Source organism: Sceloporus undulatus, chromosome 1 (genome assembly GCF_019175285.1).
Source record: "Sceloporus undulatus isolate JIND9_A2432 ecotype Alabama chromosome 1, SceUnd_v1.1, whole genome shotgun sequence".
Taxonomy (NCBI): domain Eukaryota; kingdom Metazoa; phylum Chordata; class Lepidosauria; order Squamata; family Phrynosomatidae; genus Sceloporus; species Sceloporus undulatus.
The window spans coordinates 295,271,785-295,299,513 of record NC_056522.1 but is presented as its reverse complement, the minus strand read 5'-3'; the positions used below and the strand labels follow the sequence as shown (position 1 = coordinate 295,299,513).

The following is a 27,729-nucleotide window of genomic DNA, read 5'->3' as shown; positions in this document are numbered from 1 at the left end:
AAGACCACTACCGAAATAATAAACTCTTCTCCAAAGATTCTACATAACAGCTGTGATGATTTAATTAAAGCAGGAAGTGTAAGAGATTAATAATCGGTTCCTATTTCACCTGCCATTAATTGGAGAAATGCTGTATTACTACTGTTTTGTCAGTAAGGTACTTGATGACCATATTTGGGTGAAAATTTAGTTCACCTGTAAAATTAGCTGATTCCCTGGACTAGTCTGCATTACGCTTGGCTTTTCCTTTACCAAGAGAAAAAACAATGTGACTACAATATCAGTGTTCAAATATCTCACTACTTTCCAAACCAGCTTAATAGAATATCATATTGAATATATGAATGTCAACTTAAATCAAAATAGAATATCATCTTCCAATGTGCAAGTTCAGTCTTTCTGTCAAGACAGAAGAAATCTCTTTCACATACATGAAGACTGCAGGACAGCCTCATCACATGCTGTGTTTTCTCTTCTACAGAAACAAGATTATATGTCAGGGCTGCTGTTCCACCTTTTCCTTGGCACAATGGCCATGCAAAAGTATTACTGCAATTCTCTACATGGGAGAAGATCAGTGAAGGTACTATGACTAGTTCCGCTGCAGTCTCTTGATATCTCTTCTCTCAATAAAGAGTGTGAGCATAAATGGAATTATAATTCTATCAGCATTTTTTGCGTTTCTTTTTTAAAAAGATCCAATCTTTTCTATTACTGCTCAGGTTTAGTATTTAATCTCATCTTTGTAAATATGATCCCTAGATATTTATATGATTAAACTACTTCAATTTTAATAGCAAGTCCATTTAGCCTGTTTTAAAATACCTCACTGGAACCACATAGAAGTTTTGTCTTACACAAGTCATAAAATATTGTTGCCTGCTTTGCTTTAGGGTTGTACAGTCCACCCTCCCTATATGAGGGCAATCCATCCCGGACTCACCAAGTATGGGGAAATGAGCGTATGCTCAAGCCCCATAGGAAATGAGGTGCATGCTGTCAGAGGAACGTGGGGCGCACAGTGTGGGTACGTGCCTCATTACTTTTAATGGGGCTTGCTTTCCACGTAAACTCAAAGCCACGTAAGGCAAGCCCACCTATGAGGAGGGCTGACTGTATATTCTCAACTTTTTGAACAGTTGTATATTCTTAACTTTTTGGAAAGGTCTGAGAATATACGTTGCAAAGATAATGCAGCATGGAGCAGCTCTCCAAGTTTTATCATTCAAATCAAACATCTGCCACATCTTATAAGGTTTCTCCAGTGTTCTATTTTCTCATGTCAACTGCTGAGGAAAACAATATAAAATCTTGCTAATTTAAAGAAATCAGCTTGGGTATACTCCAACAGACTGTATGCAGTGGCCAAAAGGCCTGTGGTCCCCTTGGCCTGGCATCATCCTGTATGGATGATGTAGGCCAACATGCCTGGGCTGGGATTGGCCACATCAGATGCCAATTTGGCAGTTCTGGCCCAACCATGGCTCAAAAGGTCCTTAGTGCAGCCTGTTTTAACTGGCGGTTTGCAGAGGAGTTTCATAGAAAATCCTCTGCAACAGCAGGCAGGCTGCATGGCCACACACCCCTTATCTGCCACCACTGCCACACTCCCTCTGAAAGCCCCAGTGGCATGGCCTGTGATGCTGGAAGGAGGCATCACATTTCTGCCCTTATGGGCCACAGCATAGACCTTCAGAGAGAAATGTGGCAGTGATGGCAACTAAGGGGTGCACAGCAGCAGCTGCTCTAGAGTGCAGTGGCAGGCACACATGTGAACATACACCTGCTGCTGCACTGGCACAAAGGCTGGAACAGGCCAGAATCACTGGTGCCTGGTATCCTGCTCGTGTGTATGACTGGACACTGATTTGAGCCTGGATACAGGTTTCAGCAGTGGCCAAGAGTGGGCATTTGCACAGTTAAAACTAGTGTCAGCTGTGTCTGTTCCTTGAGACATCAGATCTGGCCATGGTAACACATGCCTTTATTACATCATAATTTGATTACTGTTATGTGCACTACATGGGGCTGTCTTTGGAAACTGCTCAGAAATTGCAGTGGCTGTAAAATGCTGCAGCCAGACTGTTGACAGGGGCTGGTTACAGGATCATACTATATAACCCCCCTGTTCAAACAGCTTCACTAGCTACAAGCCCATTTCTGGGCAGAATTCAAAGTGCTCTTTAAAGCCCCAATACGATTTGGGTCCACACTATCTGAAAGAATGTATCCCCCTGTATGATCCTGCCTGAGTTTTAAGATATTCAGGAGAAGGCTTTCTCTTTGTACCATCACCATCACAGGCACACTTAGCAGAAAACCTACACGACACCAAGTTTGTGGTGAGACTGTGGTTTTTGTTTTTATCATGATCAGTATTTTTATATTTTTGAAAATCTTGTTTTTACTTGTGCTGTTATTTAATTCTCTTTCAACTTTTATATAAATAATGTTTATTAATAATAATGTTTGTTCACCTTGTGTCCTACATAAGGAGAAAGGCAGGATATAAATCAAATAAATAAATAAAATACCTGGGGAAGTGCAGTGTTCAGCTGTCGCTGTAGAGAATCCCTTTCATGACCAACTTCATGCAGTTTCCCTTGTGTTAATGCTAGTGTCTCTTGAGTCTCCCGTAGCGTATCAAGAAGGCGGTCCCGTTCCTCCAACATAGATACCATTAACTGCTCAAAATGAGAATCAGCATCTGATTGTAGAGGGGAGCCTGAACCATGGCTTCCACTTCCTCCCGAAGGAATCTCTGCCTCACTGATGGTAGGCATCACCTCGCACATCATCTTGAAATAAGGTTTTAAAATTCAGTTACATTCTTGAAATGGAGAATACAGATCCAAGTAACCGAACTTTCATTAGCAATTGTCATACTTAGATGTAATAAAATCCCCCAAATCCTTGTTCAGCTTATTTAACGTGTGTCACTGTAATAGTGAAGGTCCATCAGTTTTTCTACAAGCATTTTACGTCACAGCTGAAGCTAGATGTAAAATCAAAGAAACATGCATGACATTTACTGCTAATAGAAAAACCATTTTTTCTTGCAAAATAACAACCAGTATCACAAGAGACTTTTCTGTGTAACTTAACACAACTGTCCCATGCTCAAGTTAATTTTAACACAGATTAGTGTTTGACTAATCAACATCAGAGGTGGCCAAAGTGGAGCTCTCTAGATGCTGTTCTGAGCACTCCTTAGCATAGGATAGGCCTGGTACAGACCAGTGCCACAGCACGTCATGAAGATGTGCTAGGGTTGTCTCGGAGTGTTTCTTACAGACACTCCGCAACCCTAGCACGTCTTCAGTACTTCAAAATGGCGGCGCCCTGTACAGATGAGCACCGCCATTTTGACGCGACGGATGCCTAGCGTCTGCACGTCGTTGCACCATAATGACATTTTGAGTGCACCATTGGCAAAAAGAACCTTCTTTTCGCGGGTTCTTTTTGCTCCGTGAGGAAGGCGCAAGGTTTGTCCACTGCGGCTTCCTGACAGAACAAACCAGGGTGCCGGCAGACCGCCCTTTTTGGGCGGTCTGTACCAGGCCATTGGCTTTGTTGGCTAGGACAGATCAGTGCTAGTGTCCATTCATGACCTGCATCCTGTGTAGCTACACTGATACACTCCAGATGCTTTAGAGTACAGCAGTGGTTTCCAAACTTTGGTCCTCCAGATGTTTTAGACTTCAGTTCCTGACTGCTGGCCAAGTTGGCTCAGGCTTCTGGGAGATGAAGTTCAAAACACCTGGACAACCAAAGTTTGGGAATCACTCGCGTACAGTATCTATTATCTCTGACCAATGGCCATGTTGGAAGAGATAGATATTATCTAAAAATGTCTGCAGTGTAATAGGTTGCCTATCCTTTGTCATCTTATTATATACTGTAGCAAATGTATGCTCTGTATTATGGATATTTATCACTATCAAAGTAGTATATAGCTTTTTGTCAGAATTTTGGACCACAACTTCCCCAGTTTTCTAGCCAGCAATGCACACTGACTATGCAGGCTGGAGGATCTTCTCATTGTAATGCCAAAAAATGATCATTTCCATGTTCTGTTTTTATTTGCTTTGCAGCTGGATAGTTATTAGTAAATGGAAACTTTGTAGGAAATACATGAAAAACTGTATATAGATATAACAAACAGGAGTATGCTGTTGTGTTTTATTTCAAAACAGAATTCTATGATCACTGCAATAATAAGACTTGCCTATTTTATAGTAAAGCTAGCTAATAGGAAAATGTTAACCATTACCTACTATGTTAAGCAGTGGTCCCCAAACTGTGATCTTTAAGGAATTTTGGACTTCAGCTCCCAGAATCCCAGACAATTGGCCAACATGATTGAGGCTTCTGGGAGCTGAAGTCCAAAATCTCTTAAAGGGCATAGTTTGGGGGCCACTGATGTAAAGAAATCCAAAATTGGCAAAATGAGATTGGTTGATTTGAAAAGTGGGATGATGGAATTCTAAACCCATGAATCTGATTGATTGGTGATGTCTGGCTTGAGAACATGTAAAGCCAAAGAATTCAGAACCTGCTGAAATGAGAGCCAGAGGACTTCATACCAGTGGCTAGTGGACAACCCAACATTATAACTAAGGAACGGGGCATGAGTCCACAGTCAGCATTAAAGAGGGAGATGAAACCAGACTGTCATTGGAAAGTAATAAACCTGAGGCAACAACAGATGCTAGACCACAGGAGTAAGTTGAATACTGTTTTCCCCATCATTTAATGACATGGGGCTCAATAGATGGTCCCTAAGGGGCAGCTCTGTGCCACCCCTTTCCTTGCCTCAGGACCGCAGCAACTACATGCTGCAGCCCCGATCTGGCCTTTTTGTGACACAAAAAGCCTCAAAAAGTGGCTCCTTTTTGCGCATGGATAGGGTGCTCTAGCCACCACTGTGGCTGCTCTTCGCTGCTTCTTCTGCACAGTGCATGTAAGCATTGTGCTGAAGACGTGGTGTGAAGTCGCTCGCCGTCTGGTCAGGTGGGCGGTGTGTGGATGCCATGCCCCCACTCTGTCCCGAGGCTAGCGTATAATGCCAGTCTGTACAGCCTGTCACCTAGAGACCCAACTGTCACCTAAGGGATCCTAAACACTCATTTAGTTAACAAGGGGGAAGCTCGCAAAAAATGGATAAAATCTGAGGAAGAGTTTAATATACAGACTTTGCTAGGAACTATAGTCACAGAGTAGCAATTTCTGATATATAATCTCTAGTTGGTTAAATGTCATATAAACATTATTCACAGATAAGTTAATTACCCTTCAATGTTAAGTAGGCAAATCTGTGATGGTTTTTGTTCCATGCCTAAAACTCTGCTAGGGAAAAGCAGAAGGAAAGAGAAAAAGATATACTGACAGAACAGTGGCAGACTGTAAGAATAAGAATTTTGAATGTCCTGCAATGAGGCGGTGTTTTGAAACTTGGGAGAATAGTACTGGAGAATCATCTGTGATATGTGGTGTACAACATAATAGGACAATGGTATCATGGTATACATTTTCCTGACTCCCATAGCATGGCATCAGAGAAGGAAAACTGGGGGGGGGGGGGGGGGGGCAGGATAACTCTTGTACTAATTCCACCCACTCATTAGGTACAAACAAAGGCTAACTCAAAAGTGGTGCAGATCAAAACAGTAATGCCAAAGTATTAATACTCCCTCAATCTGCTCCGAGAGTATCACAGGACTGAACAAGCCCCCTAAAGACAAATGGTCGTGAGTTTTAAAATTACTGTACAGTGAATGAAGAGGTTTCTAAACTTGAATTAAGATGTATATGGATTTGTGTTTGTACATTTCAGTACAACAGCTACACAATTTTGTTAATAACCATAACAATCTGAGTTCCAAACGGAAAGTTTTTTTTTAATTAAAGCCAACCAAATTGAGCACTATTCTAATAAAGTTTCTTTACCCTTCTTTAGATGAGTCATATAGATTCAGTTTTACTCAGTTAAACATAAGTTAGCATTTTCGTATGGGATCTCAGTGAGACAATTCCATTTCCCATATGTTTAAGATTATATACTAATTGCAATGAGCTTTTATAGTTAATTGAATTGTATAGTTAATTCTTAACACCACACAACAGAGTTGACACAAAACACTGAGAGTGGAATATATTTCAAGCTACTCTTCTGTGGCAATTTTCTCATTGACAGCTACAGCCTCCCGCGGCTTACTTTACCGGACTGATGAAATAAAGTGTTACAAGAGGCCAATGTTTTCCAGCAAGATCAGCTCTCTTTAGCAACGGTGCATGATTTCCAGGACCATTTCAAAGGCAGAGCAGTCATCCACAAGGTCCCGCCACTGGAGCCTCAACATGTAAGGAAATCATAAATAACCCTGCGGAGAAAAGATGGTTCAAAGGGAGCCGTGAGAGTCAAGTTCTCTAGAGTAAGACAAAATGGATACAACAGCCCAGGCTTCTTTAAATCCTATTCAGATCCTGACCACAGGTCTCCAAGGCAGCAGAGAAGGAAAGAACATGTGCCAAGAAAATGATGATAATAAAACCCAAACCCACCGTTTTTCAGTGCCTCTGGGCCAACAACCATCAACAACAGAAGCCTCACTTTAGGCCATGGCGTTAAAAACAAAACCACAGAGATACAGGTAAGCTGAGGCTGTATTAATCTCCCTGGAAGGAAACACAGGAAGGCACTCCCCTCTTGGTAGGCAGCAGCGCTGGATCTTCTCTCCCCGTTTCCCCGGTCTTCCTCTCTTGCATTTATAATTCCTCTTTTATGGGGCGGCCTGTCTTAGGAGGCGGCCTTAAAGCCAAGGGGGACCCAGGTACCAGAGAAACCATCACACACTTCAAGAGGGCGAGAGGGAAGGGGGGAGAAGCAGTGCTATAGCTCTCCTCCTCCTCCTCCTCCTGCTGACCCTCCCTGGGACTCAAGAGGCGATGGGGGGACCCAGGGGCGGTTTCTGGGAGACTCTGGTTCCCAAACGCCTCCTGGAGAGCCAGGGAGGGGAAATGAGGGGGAAAGGGGAGAAGTCAGGAGTCTCCTCTCTTTTCCTCCAATTCCCCCCCCAACTGTTTCAAAAGGGGGCCTTCTCTCCTTTTCCCTCGCCTCCAAACTCCAAAAGTGAGGCAGTTCTGGGGATCAGGGACCAGCAGCAGCAGCCGCCGCCATCCCTTCTCCTCCTCCTCCTCCTCCTCCTCCTCCTGGGAGTTTCAGGAGGCAGTCCTGGGGGCTGAGATACCAGAGAAGCCCTCGCCCTCCTCAGAGGGAGGCAGAGGAGGGGAATAGGGCCGGCTTCTCTCTTCGAATTGCCCCCGACTTCAAGGGGCTGTTCTGGGGGGAAGGGAGGGGGGTTCCCTTCTCTTTCCCCTCCTCCCCTCCTCCTGACTTTCAAGCGCCGGGAGTTGAGGGAAGAGGGCCGGGAGCCTGGCGGAGGGAGCGCTTTCTTCCTCTCCTCGTCTCCCTTCCCAGGACCACAAACCCTCCGCTCTTCGCCTAAAGCCCGGCCTGCCTTCCCTGCCCAGGTCCTCCTCCTCGTCGTCGTTGCAGTCCTCGCTCCCCGCCCTCCTCCTCCTCCTCCTCCTCCTCCTCCGCCACATCTCCGAGGCCTCCAGTCCGGCTCCGTGCTCCCCCGCGGCGGCGCCTTGGGCCCCGGAGAAGGCGGCCCGGGGCGCTGGAGCCGGAGCAGTGGGTCCCTCCCGCCGCCAGGCCCTCAGACGCCGGCCGCTTCTCGTTTCTCTCTCCCGGCGTCCCTTTGCGGCCCCTGCACACAACAGCGCGTGGCCCACAATGCTTTGCGAGACAGAGGGGCCTGGCTCAGCAGCGCCCTCCCCCCTCAGTTTAGAAGAGAGAGAGAGAGGGTCTGTGTGCCTCTTTGGACTGACTGGAGAAAGACGGTTGGCGCGCAGCAACTTTCCTACTCAGCTCCAAATGCTTCTGGGGAAGTAGGCTAGGAAAGCTCCAGCTGCCAACGTCCCTTCTTCCAGGCAGCCCAAAGAGGGCTACCTGTCTCCAGTGACACCCAAACGCTGCTCTTTAAGAGACTTTCTTTTTTGGACTCAGATCCCAGATCCAAGGCTATTGGCCAACGTGGCTGAGGATTCTGGGAGATGAAGTCCACATCCCTTAAAGGGCACAGTTTGGGAGACTACTTCTCTACGACTGATGTCTGCAGACTAGACAACTATGGAGTTTAATCACAGGGGGGATCATTGAAAGTATAAACAGTGATTAACCCATGAGTACCAGCAATTGGCTTTCTTCACATGACATCATGTTCAAAGTGATATTATCCATGCATAACTCGATGTCAAAGTGAAATGTGATAAAGTGGCCATTAACCCGTGAATAACCAGGCAAGAACAACAGCAAAATCATGTCACCTTTTACTCTTTATGGCCTGGTTATTCCCTGGTTAGACTAGACTCGGGACTCTCATTTTAATCACGTTTTGATGTCGATTGCACAATGTTCTCAGGTAATCACTATTTAAAGTCCCAATTGTCCCCCCTGTGAAAACTCCATCTTTTGTGAACAGGCGCAACCCTCCTTTGCGGTCCGTATCCTCCTCCGTTTCCACCTTCTGCCTCGAGAGGCATTCAACCACCCCCCCCACCCCCCATTTCAACACAAATGACAATGAAGGGAGTTTTGAGGCAGGACTAAGGTCCAAAACACACTGCAGAAATAATCATGCTTTTAAAATCTGTTTTATTTAAATGTTTACCCAATTAAAAAACAACACACCTGTCTAAAACATTTTACACAAAGACAGTAACAGTTACAAACACAACTTGTTACCAACACAATCATTCTCAAGCTTCCATCATTTGCTGCTTTCTTCAACTTTCTGCTCTTGACGGTTTATAAGCATTACTTCGCCTGTCTTAGTACAGATATGAACAACACTACTCATGTAGTTGCAGAAATAATCCAGTTTGAGACTGCTTTAAATGCCCTGGCTCAGTGCTGCGGAATCCTGGGAATTGTGTTTATTGTGGCACCAGAGCTCTCTGACAGAGAAAGCTAAATGTCTCCACAATTGCCACAGTTCCCAGAATTCCCTACTTGAGCGGGGCAGTTAAAGCAGTCTCAAACTGGATGATTTCTGCAGTGTTTGGACCTAAGGCTTCATCTCTGCACGACAGCCAACAATCCGGTTTGACACTGCTTTAACTGCCATAGCTCAATGCTATGGGATTCAGGGGTTTGTAGTTTGTGGGGCACCAGATTCCCCAGCAGAGAAGGCTGACTGTCTCACAAAACTACAACTGCCCAGAACTCCAACAGCACTGAGCACGGCAGTTAAAGTGGGATTGCTTTTGCAGTGCAAATGCAGCCCTAGAAGTGCATAGAGTAACACCATGTCGTAACAAATGGGCTGATTTGAGGACACAATGCATATTGAAATAAATGTAGGTTCAGTCAAGGTTCTGTTGCTCATAAAGTACAATTTTAAACATTGCCTTGCAATTTAGGATACATTTACATCCACACTACAGAGTTAAAGCAGTTTTGGCACTGCTGTTAACCATCACAGATCCATCCTGTGGAAATCTTGGGATTGGTAGTTTAATATGGTATTCAGCCTAGTCTGTCAGATCTGTAGTTTAGGACAAGTGGCTACTGTTAGAACAGAACATGGAGAAACAGATGGTGTCCCATGTAGGGTTGCCATGACTGTCAACCTCCAAACCGGGACAAATGTTTAAATTGTAGGACAAATGTAGGACAAAATTTACACCCCCCCCAATGTAGGACATATTTTGTAAATGGAGGACACGTGAAAAATTTAATACTGTACTTTTTAAAAGTGTTAATATAAAGCATGTTTTCTTAGGCATGATCAAAATCAGGGGTATACAACTGCAGCCCGTGGGCCAGATGCAGCCCGGCGAGGCCTTGGGACCAGCCCCAGCCCGGTCCGCCGCTGATTGCTGCCGGGGCCTTGGCCTCTTGCGCGAGGGGCATGGTGGAGCAATTGTCTATAGAAGCCTCAGAAACATGCATTTAATTAACATTTTTTAAAAAATCAGCAAATTTTTTCACGTGTCCTCCATTTTTATAAAAAAGTGTCCCCATTTGAAAATTTTATCCTACATTTTCCTGGTTTTTTATTTATTTAATTTTTTTTAATTATTTAATTATTTTTTTTTGGCTTCGGCCCCCCAGTTGTCTGAGGGACAGCAACCCGGCCCCCGGCTCAAAAAGGTTGCCTACCCCTGATCAAAATGGAGGACATTTTTGCAAAACTGAGGCACAGCGGCCCTTGCTATCGGCCGCTGCTGTGGCCATTCGCGCATGCACCAGACGCTCCAGCGGCCCGTTACGCACCACTAGCACATCAGCCCTGGCGGCGGCGCATGCATGTAACGGCCACAGTAGCAGCCCTTGCTAGCAGCTGCTGCTGTGGCCGTCCGTGCATGCGCCACCTCCAGCGGTCCCTGCTAGCGGCCGCTGCTGTGGCCGTTCACTCATGCGCCGCCTCCAGCAGCCCTTGCTAGCAGCCGCTCCAGGTGGAGGTGGTGCATGTGCGCAAGGGCCGCTGGAGCAGCCGTGCGCAACAGCCGCTCGCAAGAGCAGCCGCAGCAGCCGCCACAGCCACTGCAGTGGCAGCCACCTGACCCGGGGCAAACCTGGGTCAAATTAGAAAACAGGACAAGACCTCCCTGACCGGTTAAAAACCGTGAATGTCTCGCCCCCAGGCAGGACATGGCAACCCTATTCCCATGTGAAGTCGAAGGCTTTCATGGCCAGCATCCATGGTTTTTTGTGGGTTTTTCGGGCTATGTGGCCATGTTCTAGAAAATTTTCTTCATGACATTTTGCCAGCATCTGCGGCTGGCATACATATGCCAGACAAAGCATTCTCTGAAGATGCCAGCCACAGATGCTGGCGAAACGTCAGGAAGAAATTTTTCTAGAACATGGCCACATAGCCCGAAAAATCCACAAAAAGCCAGAATGGTTCCCAATTGGCAAAGGAGTCGAGCAGGGCTGCATTTTATCATCCTATCTGTTCAACATGTATGAAGAAAATGTCATACAATGAGCGGGTTTAGCCTGAGAAGGAGAAGTGAAGATAGGAGAAAGGATTCTATCAACAATCTAAGCTATGCAGATGACATCATATTATTAGCAGAAAACATCACAGACTTGAAACAATTACTAAGGAAAGTCAAGGGAGAAAGTGCAAAAACAAAAATAATTACTATAGTGGAACTACGTAGATACAGCCTAGACAATAGCGAAATTTAAACAGTTAAAATATTTCTGATGCCTTGGATCAAACCTTGATAACAACAGAGACTGCTGTCAAAAAATAAAAAAGGCTAGGAATGGGGAGGGTAGCTATGAAAGAACTAAAAAACCCCGAAGAGTAAAGACATACAACTGATCTCCAAAATTAGAATTGTCCAAGCCATTGCATTCCCCATCACCAAGTTTGGATGTGAGAGCTGGACAGTGAAGAAATCAGATAAGAAGAAAATCAACTCATTTAAGTTGTGGAGCTGGAGAAAAGTGTTGAGAATACTGTGGACAGCCAAAAAGACAAATGGATCCTTGAACAGATCGAGCCTGAACTCTCCCTGGAAGCCAAGATGACAACACTGGGGCTGTTGTACTCCAGGCACATCATGAGAAGGCATGGCTATTAGAAAAGGCAATAATGTTAGGAAAGTTAGAGGGAATCAGTAAGAGAGGAAGACCGAATACCAGATGGATGGACTCAACCAGGGGGGGTCACAGGCCTGAATCTAGAAGACCTAAAGAGAGAAGTGGAGGATTTGGGGGCTTGGCAGAATCTCATCCACAGGGTCACCATGAGTTGAGGACAACTCAGGGACAATTACCAACAAGTGTTAGAGACCTGTGTTGTATCACCAAACTACAAATCCCAGAACTATCCTATAGATAGTGCCAAAGTGGTATCAAGTTGCTTTAATTCTGCACTGTGGGTGTACTAAACGTTATCTCATGTTCTATTCTTACCTGGGAGCAATTGCTCTTGAAAACAAGGGACTTGTTTATGAGGGTGCATTTGTTCTGTAGAAATAATGCAATTTGACATCACTTTAACTGCCCTGGTTCCATCCTACAGAATCCCAGGGTTTTGTGAGGCACCAGCACTCTTTGACAGAAAAGAGTAAAGACTTTTTAAAACTGCAAATCCAAGCATTCCATAGGATGGAACTACAAGGGTTAAAGTGGTGTCAACCTGCATTATTTCTACAGTGTAAATGTACCCTGAGTTCACAGGTATACAGTTAAAAAAAACAACACTCCATCTCGTGTGAGGACTAGCACATTTTATTTGACAGACATTTTCATGACATGAAAGCTTATGCCAAAAAACAGTCTTTCCAAGGTGCCATGAGACTCTCCTGTTGTTTAGTTGTAACAGACTTAAAACCAAGAAGAAAAAAAAATGCCCACTGCTGCAAGTCAAATCACGCAGATTGTTTTCCACAACTGTGCAATTCTGGCCTTGGGGTGTAGGATCCCTTCTCTCTTTCCATTTGTTGATGGGCATGAGGTGGAGATGCACAATATTGTCCTGCCAATAACATTATTCCACCGGTGAGACGTTAAGGCAGACACCGGAAAGGGGTGGAGAGACTGGCAGACATCTGGGCTGAGAAGAGAAAAGAAAACATGCTCCATAGCCGGGTTTCTGAGAGCTTAGCCGGAGGGGATTAACATTTTTGAGAAGGGGAGGGTGGGGGGAATTTCACCAGCTAATGAATTACAGAGTGAGCAATGGTCAGCTCTTCAAGGACCCCCTCCCATGTTGTTTACTTCAAATAACTAGTTTTACCATTGCAAATAATGCACCTAAAATGTTACATTTATATGAATATATGTTTTGGAAGAATTAAAAATGCAAGGGTGACAGTTGTTCACTCCACTCCACAGCAACAGGAGATAATATTAACATCAACACATCTACACTGTAGAAATGATATAGTTTGACACCACTTTAACTGCTGTGGCTCCATTTTACATAATCCTGGCATTTGTAGTGTTGTGAGGCACCAGCACTTTTTGGCAGAGAAGGCTAAAGACCTTGCCAAACAGCAAATCCATAGGGTGGAGCTACAACACTTAAAGTGCTGTCAAACTGCTTTATTTCTAGACTGTAGATGCACTCCAAGAAAACATGCATTGGGTCCAGCTGCTCCAGTATTCCAAGCAGTAGTTTATGGCTCATGATTTTGGTATCTTTGTTTTTGCCTTCAGATTCTTGAGTGTTTTGAAACAGATTTCATGAATGGAGACTTCGGGCAGAAATCCAGTTGCTTTATACAGTAACATTCATATTGTTGTCATTATGTGCCTGCAAGTTGTTTCTGACATATAGCAACCCTATAAGAATTTTTTAGTGGGAGCTGAGAATGTATGACTCACCCAAGGTCACCCAGCAGGTTTCCATGGTCAAGCAGGGAATCAAACCCAAATCTCCAGAGTCTTAGTACTACACTCAAACCACTATGCCATGCTGGGTCTCAATATTCATATAGTATGAACAAAATATGCACTAGTGGCTACACAGAAGTACTAGAAGCCTTGGTGCCACCGAAGAGTTTCAAATCTAGGCCACCTGGAGACTAGAGCGGGTGATGGAAATAAAGACTGATGGGCAGGAGCACAGCTACCACTGGACAAGGGGGGGCGGTATTGCCTTTGGGTTTCTTCCTGCCCCCAGTTCCTACCCTGACAGACAAGATGATAGCAGTGGGCTTGGCTGTAGACTATGGATCTGGTAGGGTGCTCAGGGTGGAAACTGGAGGCATGTAACTCCATGTAGCAGTCAGTGGGTTTACGATAGAGTGTGTTGTTTAGATGTCCATTGTGTAGGTGTATGATGGTGTTGAGAAAGTAAACTTGTTCTGTTGAGAAGTCTAGGATGTGATTGGTGGTAGGTAGAAGCTGTAATATCATCAAATGAACTAGTTTCAAAAAGGGTATTCATACTTTTTTTAGAAAATGTGTGTAAAGGAATTTGCTGAACTGTACTGTATCACCACAGTGCTCAGTTATCAATATATATATTAAAATATAGTATTTTGCATTAAAAACCCAAAAGAAACAAAAAGTGAAGACTTTGTTTTGTTTTTGATGTGATAAAAAGAGAAGAAGTGAAGAGAAGAAAAAGACAAGAAGACAGAACTACCCAGGATATGATCTAAAAGCATCATTACAAAAAGAGGATTTGTAAAAACCTACCAGATTTCATCTGAGGATTTGCACAGATATTCACAGAAGGGGGGAAGGATCTAAGGTAGAAATGTGTCGAAGGCAACAGTTGCTCTAGAAGGAGATTTTATCAGAAATACAACTTCAGGCAATTCTGATTTAAAGGAAAGATAACAAGCTCTCATAAGAAAGCCAGCTGGATGAATAAGGAGCTGTCGGATGTCCTGAAAACCAGATAGGAAACATGCAGGAAACAGCAGGACACACGATTAATGAAGTACATAAAGAGAGGCGTTCATCACAGTAGCACTTAAAATCCTTATTTTACTTATAAGGTATTGCTTCTGTGAAGTGGTGGAGAGTTGACTGGAAAACCTTGCTTTAAAACAATCAATCCAAAGAAACTTGCCTTCTAATCTTATTGACTACAAACCTCTTTTGAAAATAGGCTTTACTATTTGTTGTCAAAGGAAAAGTAACTTTGCATGTTCATTGGAAATATGCAAGTGGAGCTTCATTAATTCTCAGAGAGAATTGTTTGCCAAAATCTTAGAATCAAGTGGCATTCCATACAGTTTTGCTCTTGAGCATCTGTGTTAATGACTCAAATTACTTATTTATCCCTTTTTGCGCATGATGTTTTGGGTAAGTCCCTACTCCGAGAAGGTTACACTAAAACATTCAGTGCATATGAAAGAGAAAAAGAAGAATGTGCAGACAGTATATGCTGTGCTTAATCCTAGTTACAGGCTAAATTACAATCAGGAATGGGAATGTGCATGTTTGGAAACAAAGCAAAGCAAAAAGTACAGTAGAAATTTAAAGGAATCAAAATGACTTTGAGAAAAATCACTGAAAACTATAAAATAAAAATAACCAAGAAAAGATAAAGTGTTGAACGCCACAGGCACACAGACACACACCCCAGAAGAAAATGGATAGCTAGTCTTTAATGCAGCTGAGAGGATTTATGGATTATAATTTAATGCTGTCATGAGCTCAGCAGGGGTTGAAATGCCTGAAATCATTGTAATACTTTCCCCCAAGAAATAACCAATACATCAGTTTACTTGTTCTAACCAATGGGACAGCATTGGCTTATTTTTTACTGTTATTCTATGATTCTATGCTCCTTCATGATGACTCTGACTAATGGCAACCCTATCCTAAGGTTTTCTTGCCAATGCTTGATTTGCCAGTGCCTTCATCTAAGGGTAAGAATGTATGACTTGTCCAAGGTCACCCAGTGGGTATCCATAGTCCTGCAGGGATTCAAACACTGATCTATTACAGTCTGGCAATAAAACCACTATATAGCATTGGCTCACTGGTATACTGTGGGAAGATTTTTATATATTTAGAAACTGCTGGTGTAGGTCCAAATGCATGTCCAAATAATGTTTGTTCAACACATGAAACAGATTAATGATTTCACACAGAACTTATTCAGATAGGCCTCAGGAGGAGGACAGTTTTCCCTTTCTACAGCAGTAGACTTTCCTGCTGCCTGTACCACTATTCTTCTATTAGGCCAAAATGTGTAGACTTTCTAATATGTATGCATTCTAGCTAATGTTCTAACTTCACCATGGCATTCCAAGAATGCATTCCTTATTAACCCAAGGATACTTCTGTGTTTTAATTGGTTCCTTGCATGAATAGTCCATCTGCCTTGGTCCAGGCCTCAGAGGGAGAGAAGAATGCTAGACCTGATTCCCTCCCCCCCTCACCATTCCCTTCTCCTTTTGTGTCGTGTCTTTTAGATTGTAAGCCTGTGGGCAGGGAATTGTCTGTTATCCCCTCTATTGTAAACCGCTCAGATTCCCAGTGATTGGGCGGTATATAAATAAAACCTATTATTATTATTATTATTATTATTATTATTATTAGTTCTGGTGAATATTATGCTATGACCTCAGATAATAAAACTTAGAAGAAAGACTACAACTCAATGGAAAAGCACATGCTTTGGAGGGGAAAAGTCCCAGGTTCAGTCATCACCTTCTCCAGGTAAGCCTAGCAAAGATCCCTGTGACAGGAAAGCAGAATCTAGAACTCATTTAGCCTTGTGGAAACTGTGTCTCCTGGCAGCATTTTTGTACTTGGTGTTTTCAGCAGAAAAAAATATATAAGATGTGTGGTGAGCTTTGTCACAGGGCAAGGCATAAGATATCATGATCACAACTGGAACAGTCTACTATGCTTCAAACAAATAAAGGATTGTAAATATAGACAGTAGAAGTGCTTGGTCTGTTTATAGGAATGAAGTGAGAAAGAGCAGGCAGTACTCTTAAAAATTGGAGATGTGCTCACAGAATTGCTACAAAACAGGGGTAGATAACTTCTGCAGTGCCAGAAGCCACTTGCCATATTGGACAAATACTCAGCAGTCACATGCCTAATGGGGAGTGGCAGAACTTAGTAACTTTTAAAAAATGCATAAAATAAGAAAAAAGTTTAAAATATATGGCTTTACCATGTAGATTTTTTTTATACTTTAAGGCAGGGGTAGGCAACCTTTTTGAGCCGGGGGCCGGGTTGCTGTCCCTCAGACAACTGGGGGGCTGAAGTCAAAAAATAAATAATTAAATAATTAAATAATATAGGACATTTTCAAATGTAGGACACATTTTTTTAAAAATGGAGGACATGCGAAAAATGTGATGCTTTTTAAAAAAAGTTAATATAAATGCATGTTAGTTAGGCATGTTCAAAATGGAGGACATTTGGGCCTCAGAAGCTGGTTGATATCAATACCACCACCACCACCACCATCATCATCATCATCATCATCATCATCATCATCATCATCATCATCATCATCATCATCACTATCATTGTTAAAGCAGACCTTTTAGCATTAAAAGCACCGAAAATACACAGAAATGCACTTTTGAAAGTCACACGGTCTCACCTTCTGAAAGAGTGAGTGCATGTCTCAGAAACTGACTGATATCATCATCATCATCATCAACAACATCATCACCACTATCATTGTTAAAACAAAGCAGACCTGTAGAAATGGAATGGAAATCCTCCTCCTCCTCCTGCTACTCTTCTTCTTCATCCTCCTCCTCCTTCCTTCGTCCTTACTCCTCCGCCTCCGTCTTCTCCTCCCATCCGTCTTCCTCCTCCTCCTACCCGCCTCCCTCTCCTCCTCACTTCCTGCCTTCCTGCCTCCCTCCTCCTCCTGCTCCTCTTCCCCCACCCCCTTTCTTCCCTGCTAGCGGCTGTCTGGCAGCCGCGGGAAGGGAGGGAGGGAAGGAGGAGGACCCCCGCTCCCTTCCTGCCCTGCCTGGAGGGGAACAGGCAGGGCGAAGGAGCCTCGCTGAAGCGGGGCTCCTTGGCCCTGCCCGCCCGCCTGTCGGCGGAGGGAGCCAGGCAGGGCCGCTCGTGCGAGAGGCCAAAGGGCCCGTGAGACAGCCCTGGTCCTGCCGCCGATTGCCGCCGGCGCGGGGCCTTTGACAATTGGTGGCAGGACCGGGCTCGGGCCGATCCCAAGGCCTCGCCAGGCCAGATGTGGCCCGCGGGCCGGGGGTTGCCGACCCCTGTTTTAAGGAGTCCTGATGACACAGTGGTTAAATACCAGTACTGCAGCCACAACATTATAAATTTGATCCTAGAGGAGGGCTCCAAGGTCCACTCAGCCTTCCATCCTTTTGCAGGTCAGTAAAATGAGTATCCAGCTTGTTGGGGGCAATTGGCTTACACATCGTAAACCACTTAGGGATGAGTATTGGAATAAAAATGCTATTGCTATTTTATATTTAAAAGTCATTTATTAATAGATGAAATCTTTCCCATTATAAACCATTATTAATAATCACTCCTGCTCATTTGATTACTTGGTATTTGGAAATATTAATTACATTATTAACAAATAACCCTCACCTTCACCTGACAGGTTAATATTACTGTTTATTGTTATTAACTGCCTTGGAGTCGATTGACTCATGGTGACCCCATGAATGAGACCTCTCCCAAAAAAAACCCTGTCTTCAACCACTCTGCTCAGGTTCTGCAGGTTCAGGTTGTTGGTTTCTTTGATTGTTTTTGACCATTTGGTATATGACCTTCCTCTTTTTCTGTTGCCCTCTACCTTTCCCAGCATTATTGTCTTTTCTAATGAGTCACGCCTTCCTGTGATGTGGCCGAAGTATGACAGCCAGCCTAAAAATAAATTGACTTTAATATAATACTATTTAATATGATATTGCGTATCCCACTGACAACAGTCATTGGTAGTTCTTCTCACAGTTGACAGTATCCCTTTCTCCATTATAGTACATTTACTGTTTTTACAGCATACCAGGATGCCAGCGGGGATACAGTGGGCACATAAAAGGGCTTAGGGATGCATTGTGCTTCATGAGATAGACTGAAGCACATGTACAGGATTGATGTGTATGCAACAACATTTGAGGTACAGGCAGGTTCTCCATACATCTCAGTCACAAACAACTTTTGGGTTCTCTGTTTTTACATTGCTCTTTTGTCATAATTCTTGTGTTTGTGTTTACATAAACTAAAACTCAGTAAAATATTAAGGAGAATATCCTCTTTCCCTTTAAAGAACTCTTCTCGACAGTATTACATAGAGAAGCCAAAAAAGGAGGTCTTAGTAATAACTTCCTGGCTTGTAAGAGGTTTTACAATGCTTTGTTATTGTTCTCATTGCTGCAACCCAAGTTCATTAAGAGATTGTACTTGTATACAGATTGTACTTTGTAAACGGTTTATAAGATGATATGATATTTTTAGCTACAGTCACATGTAAGCACACTCTGTGTCATGCACAGCAGCCATCAGCACCACAAGAGCCATTGGATGGATATGTAACATAGCAACCTGACCATACAATCATATTCAAGTAAGTTGAAATATACAAAAGCTCCTTTCATGAGCTCTTGATGTGTTAGTTCAGATTTTTAAAGCCTGGGAAAAGATAATAGCCTTTTAAATTACTCTCTCCACACACATTGTTTGTTTTATTTGGTCGTGGGAGTGAACCATACTCTGCTGCATTCACATGATTTTTTAACACAATATATATACCCACCCTTCCTGCTTTCTTTATTTCTTTCTTTAACAATCATAGTATTGGATGACATGTACTTGTCAAAAACAGGATTTTCATTGTTGTTCTAACAATGTTAGGTTCTAACACTGATGTATTGCTCATCAGAACACCTTGAAAACAATGTAGTAATTACAAAAGTTAGCAGAGAAAAGGGATAGCCCACAGATAAATGGGATAGCCCTTAAATTATCTTTTGATAATTTTTGGGAAGTCACTATTCTCTCAGCATCTCCATCCCCCACCAGCCAAAATTGGGGATAATGACACTGTTCTACTATAAAAGTTTTGCTGAGATAATGTGTGATTAATCAACAGTTTGTTACAACAACATAGACATTATCATAGCTCATCTCTGTTGTAGTATTATTTTAAATACTTCCCTGTATTATTTTTTAAAAAAGTATCTAGCATTTGTTTTCTGTTGCTCAAAACTATCTAAACCATCATATACAAATTTTCACTGGGAAAAATGAATTGCCCACATAGTTCTTTCCCTCTCTTCCTTCCTATGTGTACATGTGTGTGTCCTTTTAAGCCAGTGGTTCTCAACCTGCCTAATGCCAGGACCCTTTAATACAGTTCCTCGTCTTGTAGTGACCCCCAACCATACAATTATTTTCATTGCTACGTGCAAATATGTGTTTTCCAATGGTCTTAGGCGACCTCTGTGAAAGGGTCATTCGACCCCCAAAGGGGTCCCGACCCACAGGCTGGGAACCACTGTTTTAAGCCTTCTGTTGATGTGTGGTGACCCTATGAATTTCACAGGGTTTTCTTAAGCAAGGAATATTGCCTTCAGCCTACATCACCTGAAATATAACCTACATTCATCAGTGGTCGCCATCCAAGTACTAACCAGGCTTGACCCTGCTTAGCTTTCAAGCTCAACAGGATCTGGTGCCTTATGAGGTATTTAGGTCACTTCCTTCTTATACTTCTTCATAAATTCCTTAGTTCCACTTTGTCCTTGGCCCCATGTCAATTCTTTTTTGCATTGTGCTCATTCCATGAGGACTTGAATAATTTCAGAAGAAAAAGAACAAAAGGGGTATTTCAGTTTCAGTTTTACTTTTGTTCTTTAAGTATCCAGTACTGACCTTTCTTTTCATATTACAATGAGGTGACCTAAATGTTGCCCTAGCCCTTAGATTGAAAGATACCGGTTAAAACAGAGATCATATACCACAGAGATACAAGAGCACCTTCCTAACCCTAGTACGTATCCTATACGTACTATATGGCGGTTTGTATCCCGCCAAAGATAAATAAATCAGATGGATTAGTGCTACATTTAGTTTATGGTAAATGTGGACAAGGCAAGCAAATGATAATTGTCATTGCCGTCGTTTACCAAAATACATAAACTAGAAACCACGTGTCTAACCTCAGTGACAGGAGATTCAGGACAGACAATCAGATGTATTTCATGAAGGCCATAGTTTGATAATGAAAATTACTTCACTAGGATCGGGTGATGGTCATCATCTACACTTTAAGAGAGGCAAGTACAAATTAATGGATAACATATCAGGTGGATGGCTATAGCAGTTCTTACGATTTCACAGGATGCAGCCACAGCAATAACAATGGCACTTTATGTTTCTATACCACTTCACAGTGAACTAAGTACTCTCTAAACAGTTTACAGTTTGTCGACCAATTGCCCCTAATAAGCTGGGTACTCATTTTACTGACCTACAAAGGGATGGAAGGCTGAGTCAACCTGGAGCCCTCTAGGATCCAACTGACAATGTTGTGGCTGCAGTACTGGCATTTAACCACTGTGCCACCAGGGTTCCCTAGTACTAGTGGCTCCCTAGCCACAGCAAGTAAAGTGGCTATAACTGTATAGTGTAGTGGTGCTTAACCTTTTCTTTACCAGCCCCCCCCCTTTAAATATCATGTTTCCATGGAACCCCAAAACTTAACTCAGGATATAAAACTAATAATGATAATGATAATATCTGAACACTGAACCATTCACAATTACACCATCCGTTAATCCTAAAGGGGGAGGGAAGACATTTCTCCTGCTTCCTCTCTCCAGTTTGCAACTGAAATGGATTAAATGGCAATGCACAGGCCCAGCCATCCAGCCAGTCTCTGCTGTGGCTGCTGTCACATAGCTGCTCCACTGCAGGGAGGAGGTGGGCTGAGTAGCTGTCAAACCTTCACAGACCCTCTGTGAGGATATCACAGCGCCCTAGCAGTCTGCAGACCACAGGTTAAGAACCACTGGTGTAGTGTGAAATGGTCTCTGCAGTTAAATACAGAAAACAGATTTTTATTACATTGATTATTAATGTGCAGCTTTGTAGGCAGGGAGTGTGTTCCATTAAGACTCAGAAATCAGAATTAAGCAATATTCCTAATAGCTATACTCAGCTTGGTTTACTCCTTAAAGTGGCTTGGTCCACTAATTTAAATGCAAACAATTAGAGGGCAGCTAACCAAATAAATTATGGCTCATGGAGAATTCCCTGACCTTTCTTAACTATGAAAATAATGCACAACCACTAAGCAATTTTTCTAGTATCGTGGTCTGTAAATAATAGAAAGGAAAGCATTTTTATTTGCAACAGTAATTATGTCCTTGTTTGGGAGTGATATGTCTCAAGCAGTGGTGCAGTGATAAATTCTGCAGTGCAGGCTCTCATGTTTTCCGAGGAAAATCTTCCAATATCAGCAATTGTGTTGTCAATAAGCTGATACTGGCAGTTTGTCTTAATTGCTCATTGAAGACCCAAGTTGTTGTTGTTGTTCTGTGTATTCAAGTCTTTTCCAACTTATGGTGACCTTAAGATGAACCTATCATGCGATTTTCTTGGCAAGATTTGTTGAGAGGAGGTTTGCCATTGTCTTCCCCAAGGTTGAAATCATGTGACTTGCCTAAGTTCATCACCAGTGGGTTTCCTCACTGAGTGGGGAATCAAACTGTGGTCTCCAGAGTCATAGTCCAACATCCAAACCACTACATCATGCTGGCTCTCACTCAAGACTAAGCCATCCCTTAAAATAAGGATATATTGTTCCTAGGAAATTCAACAAGTCTGCCAGCAACTCTAAAGAACGCTGAAAAACTCACTGTAAAAACTGAAGTGGATGATTTAGGCATGGTACAGACCGCCCAAATGTGGCATACTCCTGGAGATACTAAGGTTAGGGACTGCACGGCAACCACACAGTCCCTTACCCTAGTACAGAGTGGCATCATAACAATGGCGACGTCCCGTGTACATGGTCAGTGCCATTGTGAGGTAAGCGCTGCACGGCATCCGCACAGTGCCGCACGGTGCTTACACCATGAGTGCACCATTGGCGCACTCATGACATCCACCCTGCTGTGCAAAAAGAACCTGCTTTTTCCAGGTTCTTTTTACTCCGGAGGGAAGCCACGCAGTTTGGGGTGGTCTGTACCATGCCTTAGTTAGATAATGTTATGATCCTTGCTGATCAAAAAGTCTGAGAATTAACCATACGAACCCTCCCTCCCATTAAACTGCTTAATCCAGATCTCTCTAAAGTTCTTAATAAAATTAATAGACAAAATTTCTGTCCTCGTACATTGTTCACGTAGGGCTTGTCTATACTTGCTAGATTACTCCTGGCTGCCCCCAGAGTATTCTGACAGCTGCAGTCCCCCCAAATTCATCCCCATACCTGCTGAAGAAGATGGATAGCAGTGATCCCTGCAAGTTGGCCACATTGCCACTGTAGGCATGAGCTGCTCTGAGGTCAGAACAAGGGCCCGAGCCTTCTTCTGACCTCTGAGTGACTTGAGCAACTCATCAAGGTTGCTGAGGGGCCAGCACTTGCCAACTGCTGCCTGTTGTCACTGTGTTTTGATCCACATTTTCTGGAAAATCTGGAGCAAAATGTAAGTTTTTAAAATGTGGGACAAGGGTTGGAAACCCTAAATCAGGTCTGACTGTTGTGTAAATGGTCCACATTTAATCTGTGGTTTTCAGGCTGTGTGGTGTAAATACCATGTGGCTAGCCCAAGAGGAATTCATAATTTAGAGCTAATGTAGACAAGCCCTTAGATACATACACTTATAGAGGTGGAAAAGGCCCAATGGTCATCTAGTTCCTGTCAGTGCATGAACCTTAGGTAAGATATCCCAGAGAAAGCCAAAGGAAAGAATCTGCCACCTGCCAAGACCATCTCTCCTTGAAAGGCTGCTATCAAAGCTCTTTCCAACAAAGGAGATAATCCACCACCTGCCAATTGTTGAATAGCTCTTACCATCAGGAAGCTCTTCCTGTTTAGATGAAATATGCTTCCTTGTAATTTGAATCCAAAGGTTCAGGTACTGCCCTTTGGAGCAGCAGACAACAAGTTTGCTTCATCCTCTCTTTCACAGACCTTCATCTATTTGAACATGGTTATCTTTAAACTAAAACGTTTTTCCTCTTTCTTTCTTTCTTTCCTGCGCTGCTTCTTAATTCTTCCTTATTGCTTTATATTAATCAGTCATTTCATTTTGATTAACTCAAGCTCTAGATTTTGCCTTTAAATATGTACTTTGCCTTGGGCACCATGCCCCCAAATGGGGATAGAAATATGTTAGGGTCTTACATGAAGAACTAATAGGAGTTCCATCCATGTGAAAATAAACAGTTAGGGCTATCTAACAGTTACACCAAGGAGAAATATACACCTTTTAAAGAGTTAAAGCCAAGTTCAAGCCTGCAAAAGAGACAACTGAAAACTGCAGAAACCACAGATTTATAGTCAGCAGAACAAGAGAAACAAAGCTCTGGGAATTTTGATGTGAATGTGAAACAGTTATGAAAAGAAAAGGATGAAGGAAACACATTCTTGCAAATCTAAAATGTAGCAACCTGCCAGTCCCAGGAAATTCCTTGTATGCACTAGAGCCCAGCACTTAACTGCCAAACAGAAACTTAAATTCCTCAAATGCCTCTACCAGCATTGCTTTTCAAATATATGCAGTGACATGCCAAAAACTAATACTACACATGGCAGAAACTGCTGGCCAAAGGAAGGGAGCTGTCCTGAATGCAATTTTCAAGACTTCTGAGGAGTACTACACAACCAGGATTGGTTCATACACATGCATGCTCACTTGATGACAGCGGCTTCTTCTGCTTCTGAATTTCCTGTTGGCTGTAAATGTTCCTAGTTTTCCCTCACTCCTCATTTTCCTCAGGCCTTGTATTCTATTTATATCTTGTGTCTCCTCCAAGGAGCCCAGGGTAGTGTACATAGGTCTTTCCCATTTCTGTCCTCATGACAACCTATGCAGTAAGCTGGGATAAAAGAGAGACAATAACTGACCAGTGAACTTCGGGGCTGAATTAAGATTTGAATCTGGGTCTCTCCAGTCTGCAGTAATCACAACCACCATATCACACTGGCTGTGTGGAAGGAGTAACTCTCTTTCTGTAAATAAATATTCTTCACCTGTATGAATAAAAACATATTTTAGCCAGAGGCAGAATTTTGTGCACACTTCATGCTTGCAAAGAGATAGCTCAGATTTGCAGACTTACTGTAGAAATTGCCTGATATCCATGGAAATGTTCCTTGGTGTCTATACAAATACTCTATATTAAAGGATGCTGTATGTATTGTTTTGTATCATCTGGGGTAGGTACCATATGTTTTAAATGTTACAGTGGGATTTTAATTTAGTTCATGAATGCATTCAATAATAAACCATACATTTTTTATTTTTATTTTTTTGTCTAGTGTAGACAGAGAGAGCACTTGATAGGAAATATCTGAATGAACTCTAGGGGAACAAATAGACAAGACCAAAACCAGCTTTCCTCAAACAGCTGTCTTCCAGGTGTGTGGGACTAAGTGCCACATCACCTGCAACCAGCAGGGCTGGAACAGATGAGTGTGTAATCCAATGCATCTGTCCAACACATATAGAGGACACTATGTGGGAGATAGCTGGCACCAGCAAAGTTATATCTATACCTTTCTGACAAAGTCTACAAAGCAGCAACATCCCAGTCAGCTGCTTCCCTATTTTTGAACACTTGTCATATCCAAGAACTCATTAAATACTATTGAGTCAGTTGTGGGCAACCTGTGATCTTCCAGACATTGGACTGCAATGCCCATCAGCTCCATGTAGTATAGCAGATAATGAGAGATAAAGAGTGTTCCTGTCTAACCTCAACTTACCCAACTGGATTAAAACTTTCAGGATTCTTTCACACACCAGGTATTAAATTTATCTCCCTCTACAATGGAGTGGGCCACTAAACCAAGTCTGAGGGCCAATTTTATGCTACTGGGATCTGTGGAAAAGGAGCACAAGGACTGCCTCAAATACCAAAACATAAAATCTGTGCAAAACATGAAATATCCATAGTTTTACTACTGGATTTGTACAACTGATATTTGTTATGTTAAACCATGGGGGATAAGGGCTGAGACCGATTTCAAACACAAATCATTATTCCTGGAGGCATCCAGGGAAAGCCATTCTTTTTTCTGGATGTGAGGATTTGAGGGTCTGGGTGAGGCTGTCCAGAAGCCTTCAGGGGTCACATTTGTTACACTCAGTGCACTCCAGTTTGCAGCAGTTGAAATAATCTGATTACAAAGGAAGAAAAGAGAAACTGGGAAATTTTTAAAGCAGATGAAGATGTGGGATGACAGAAGATCAATCAGGCCCATCGGTGATAAATCAGGATAGTTGGAAGGTATGATATGGATGTTGTGCTTACTGGGAGAAATGCCACTATGAGGACTAGTATTTAGATGGAATCTACTTGTGACAACAGCAGTTAATTTAGCCCTGAGCCTGGGGATATCACTTAGATCTTTTTAATGGCACGAATTACAATATGTTTTTAGCACTACAGGAAACCTGGCCTATTTATAGGTAGAAGCATCTGGCATTTACCTAGGTATCCCTAAAAATAATTTTAAAATGTATTTCCATGTGGCACGTTTAAGTTTTTAAACTGACCTTTCAAACAAGAAAATAAAAAAGAGAGAAAATAAAACCAAAAGAGGTATGTGTATATATAATTTCTCTTTTCTTTGGATTAAGTATTTTAAAGGGATGATGACTGCTTTTTCTTTAAAGGAAACACAAAATCCAGCTGCAGTCAAAATATGTGGACTGTGTTCTCTGGAGGTAACAAATAAGAGAAAGAGGAGAAACTCTGTTCCCCCTTTCCTGCTTGACATAAATAACTCACTGTACTGAAGGAGAGGCATGAGAGTTGAGAAATCCCTTGGCTCAGGCTTATTGGCTGTCACATTGCTACCAATAATGCTGAGGCAATATATTCACTCTAAAGTTAATATTTATCCTGCCACAAAATCATGTCAGGTGCATGGCAGAAGGAAAAGGAAACAGAAAACAGCAGTCATGCATGTGACAGGAAATAAATATTCAGGATGGAAAGGAATATTTACTGCAATAAATGAGGACATGTAAATATCCTTGGGGGAAGGGAGAGATTGTTTTTGTAGGGTGTAACAGATCTATTTTATACACTTAGCTTGGGGCTTGGCACCAGAAGAACCTTTTTGGCTCAAGTGAAAGGTCTGTATGATCCAGCCTTCCATTTTCTTCAGTGGGTGATAGGACAGCTATGGAAAGTCCATAAGCAATGGGCATATGGATAATAACAGCTCTGGGACTTATTCTGGTATTCAGAGGTATACTGGCTCTGGTGAGAACAGATAAAATCCTGTTGATGCACCATGCTAACAGGAACACTTTTTCATGCATGGCACAGTGATGACAAAAGAAGGTAAACAAGATCTGTGCAGCCTATTTCTCCTGTACTTTACTTCCTTCACTGTCACAGCACCTGGAGTCTTCTTCCTCTGGCAGACACTGTATCCATTTATGTACTTATTCCAATACAGTGCAGCAATCTACCCAATATATGTCATTATGACAAAAAGTGATAAATAGCCTTATCCTCCATACCTTTGTCTAATCCTGCTTTAAAGTCATTTTAGTTGGTGGCTACATATGATCTTTTGGAACAATCCTGCTCTTTAAACTATCACTGTCAGAAGAAATGCTTCCATTTGGCTGTCATAATCTCCCAGGATTCAGTTTCACTACATGACCTCGGTTCAAGTACTATGAGAGAAGAATTTTCCATCCACTTTCTTCACACAATGCAGAACTTAATTCCTCCTGTTACAGACTCTGTTTTCTGTTAAAACTAACAAGCCCCAAACATTCTGACCATTCTTTGCAGAATGATTTTAGTTCTTGCATCCTTTTGGTTGCTTTCCCCTTCTCCCACAACCTTCTGAGAGCTGCATTAGCCTAGCTGAGTTACAGCTTGTAAATTTGACAGATATAACAAAGGTTACTGAATTCCTTAGAAGCCTTCAGGGTAGACTACTATGATGTGCCATATGGTTACACTTAATATGCAGTTATTTCAAGATAGTTAAAACAAACCATTGTGAAAAGAAAAGAAA

The 27,729-nt window shown here is 42.6% G+C and overlaps 1 protein-coding gene across 1 annotated transcript in view; it reads right to left on the bottom strand.

Annotated features, from left to right (window-relative positions):
* The window catches only part of PPFIA1 (PTPRF interacting protein alpha 1), a 109,150-nt gene extending 102,651 nt beyond the window's left edge, over nt 1-6,499 (bottom strand). Inside the window, 2 exon segments of the mRNA XM_042453360.1 lie at nt 2,535-2,803; nt 6,227-6,499. Coding sequence (XP_042309294.1) covers nt 2,535-2,798 — 264 coding nt within the window. The 5' untranslated portion in view covers nt 2,799-2,803; nt 6,227-6,499.
* Between the last annotated feature and the right edge of the window lie 21,230 nt (nt 6,500-27,729).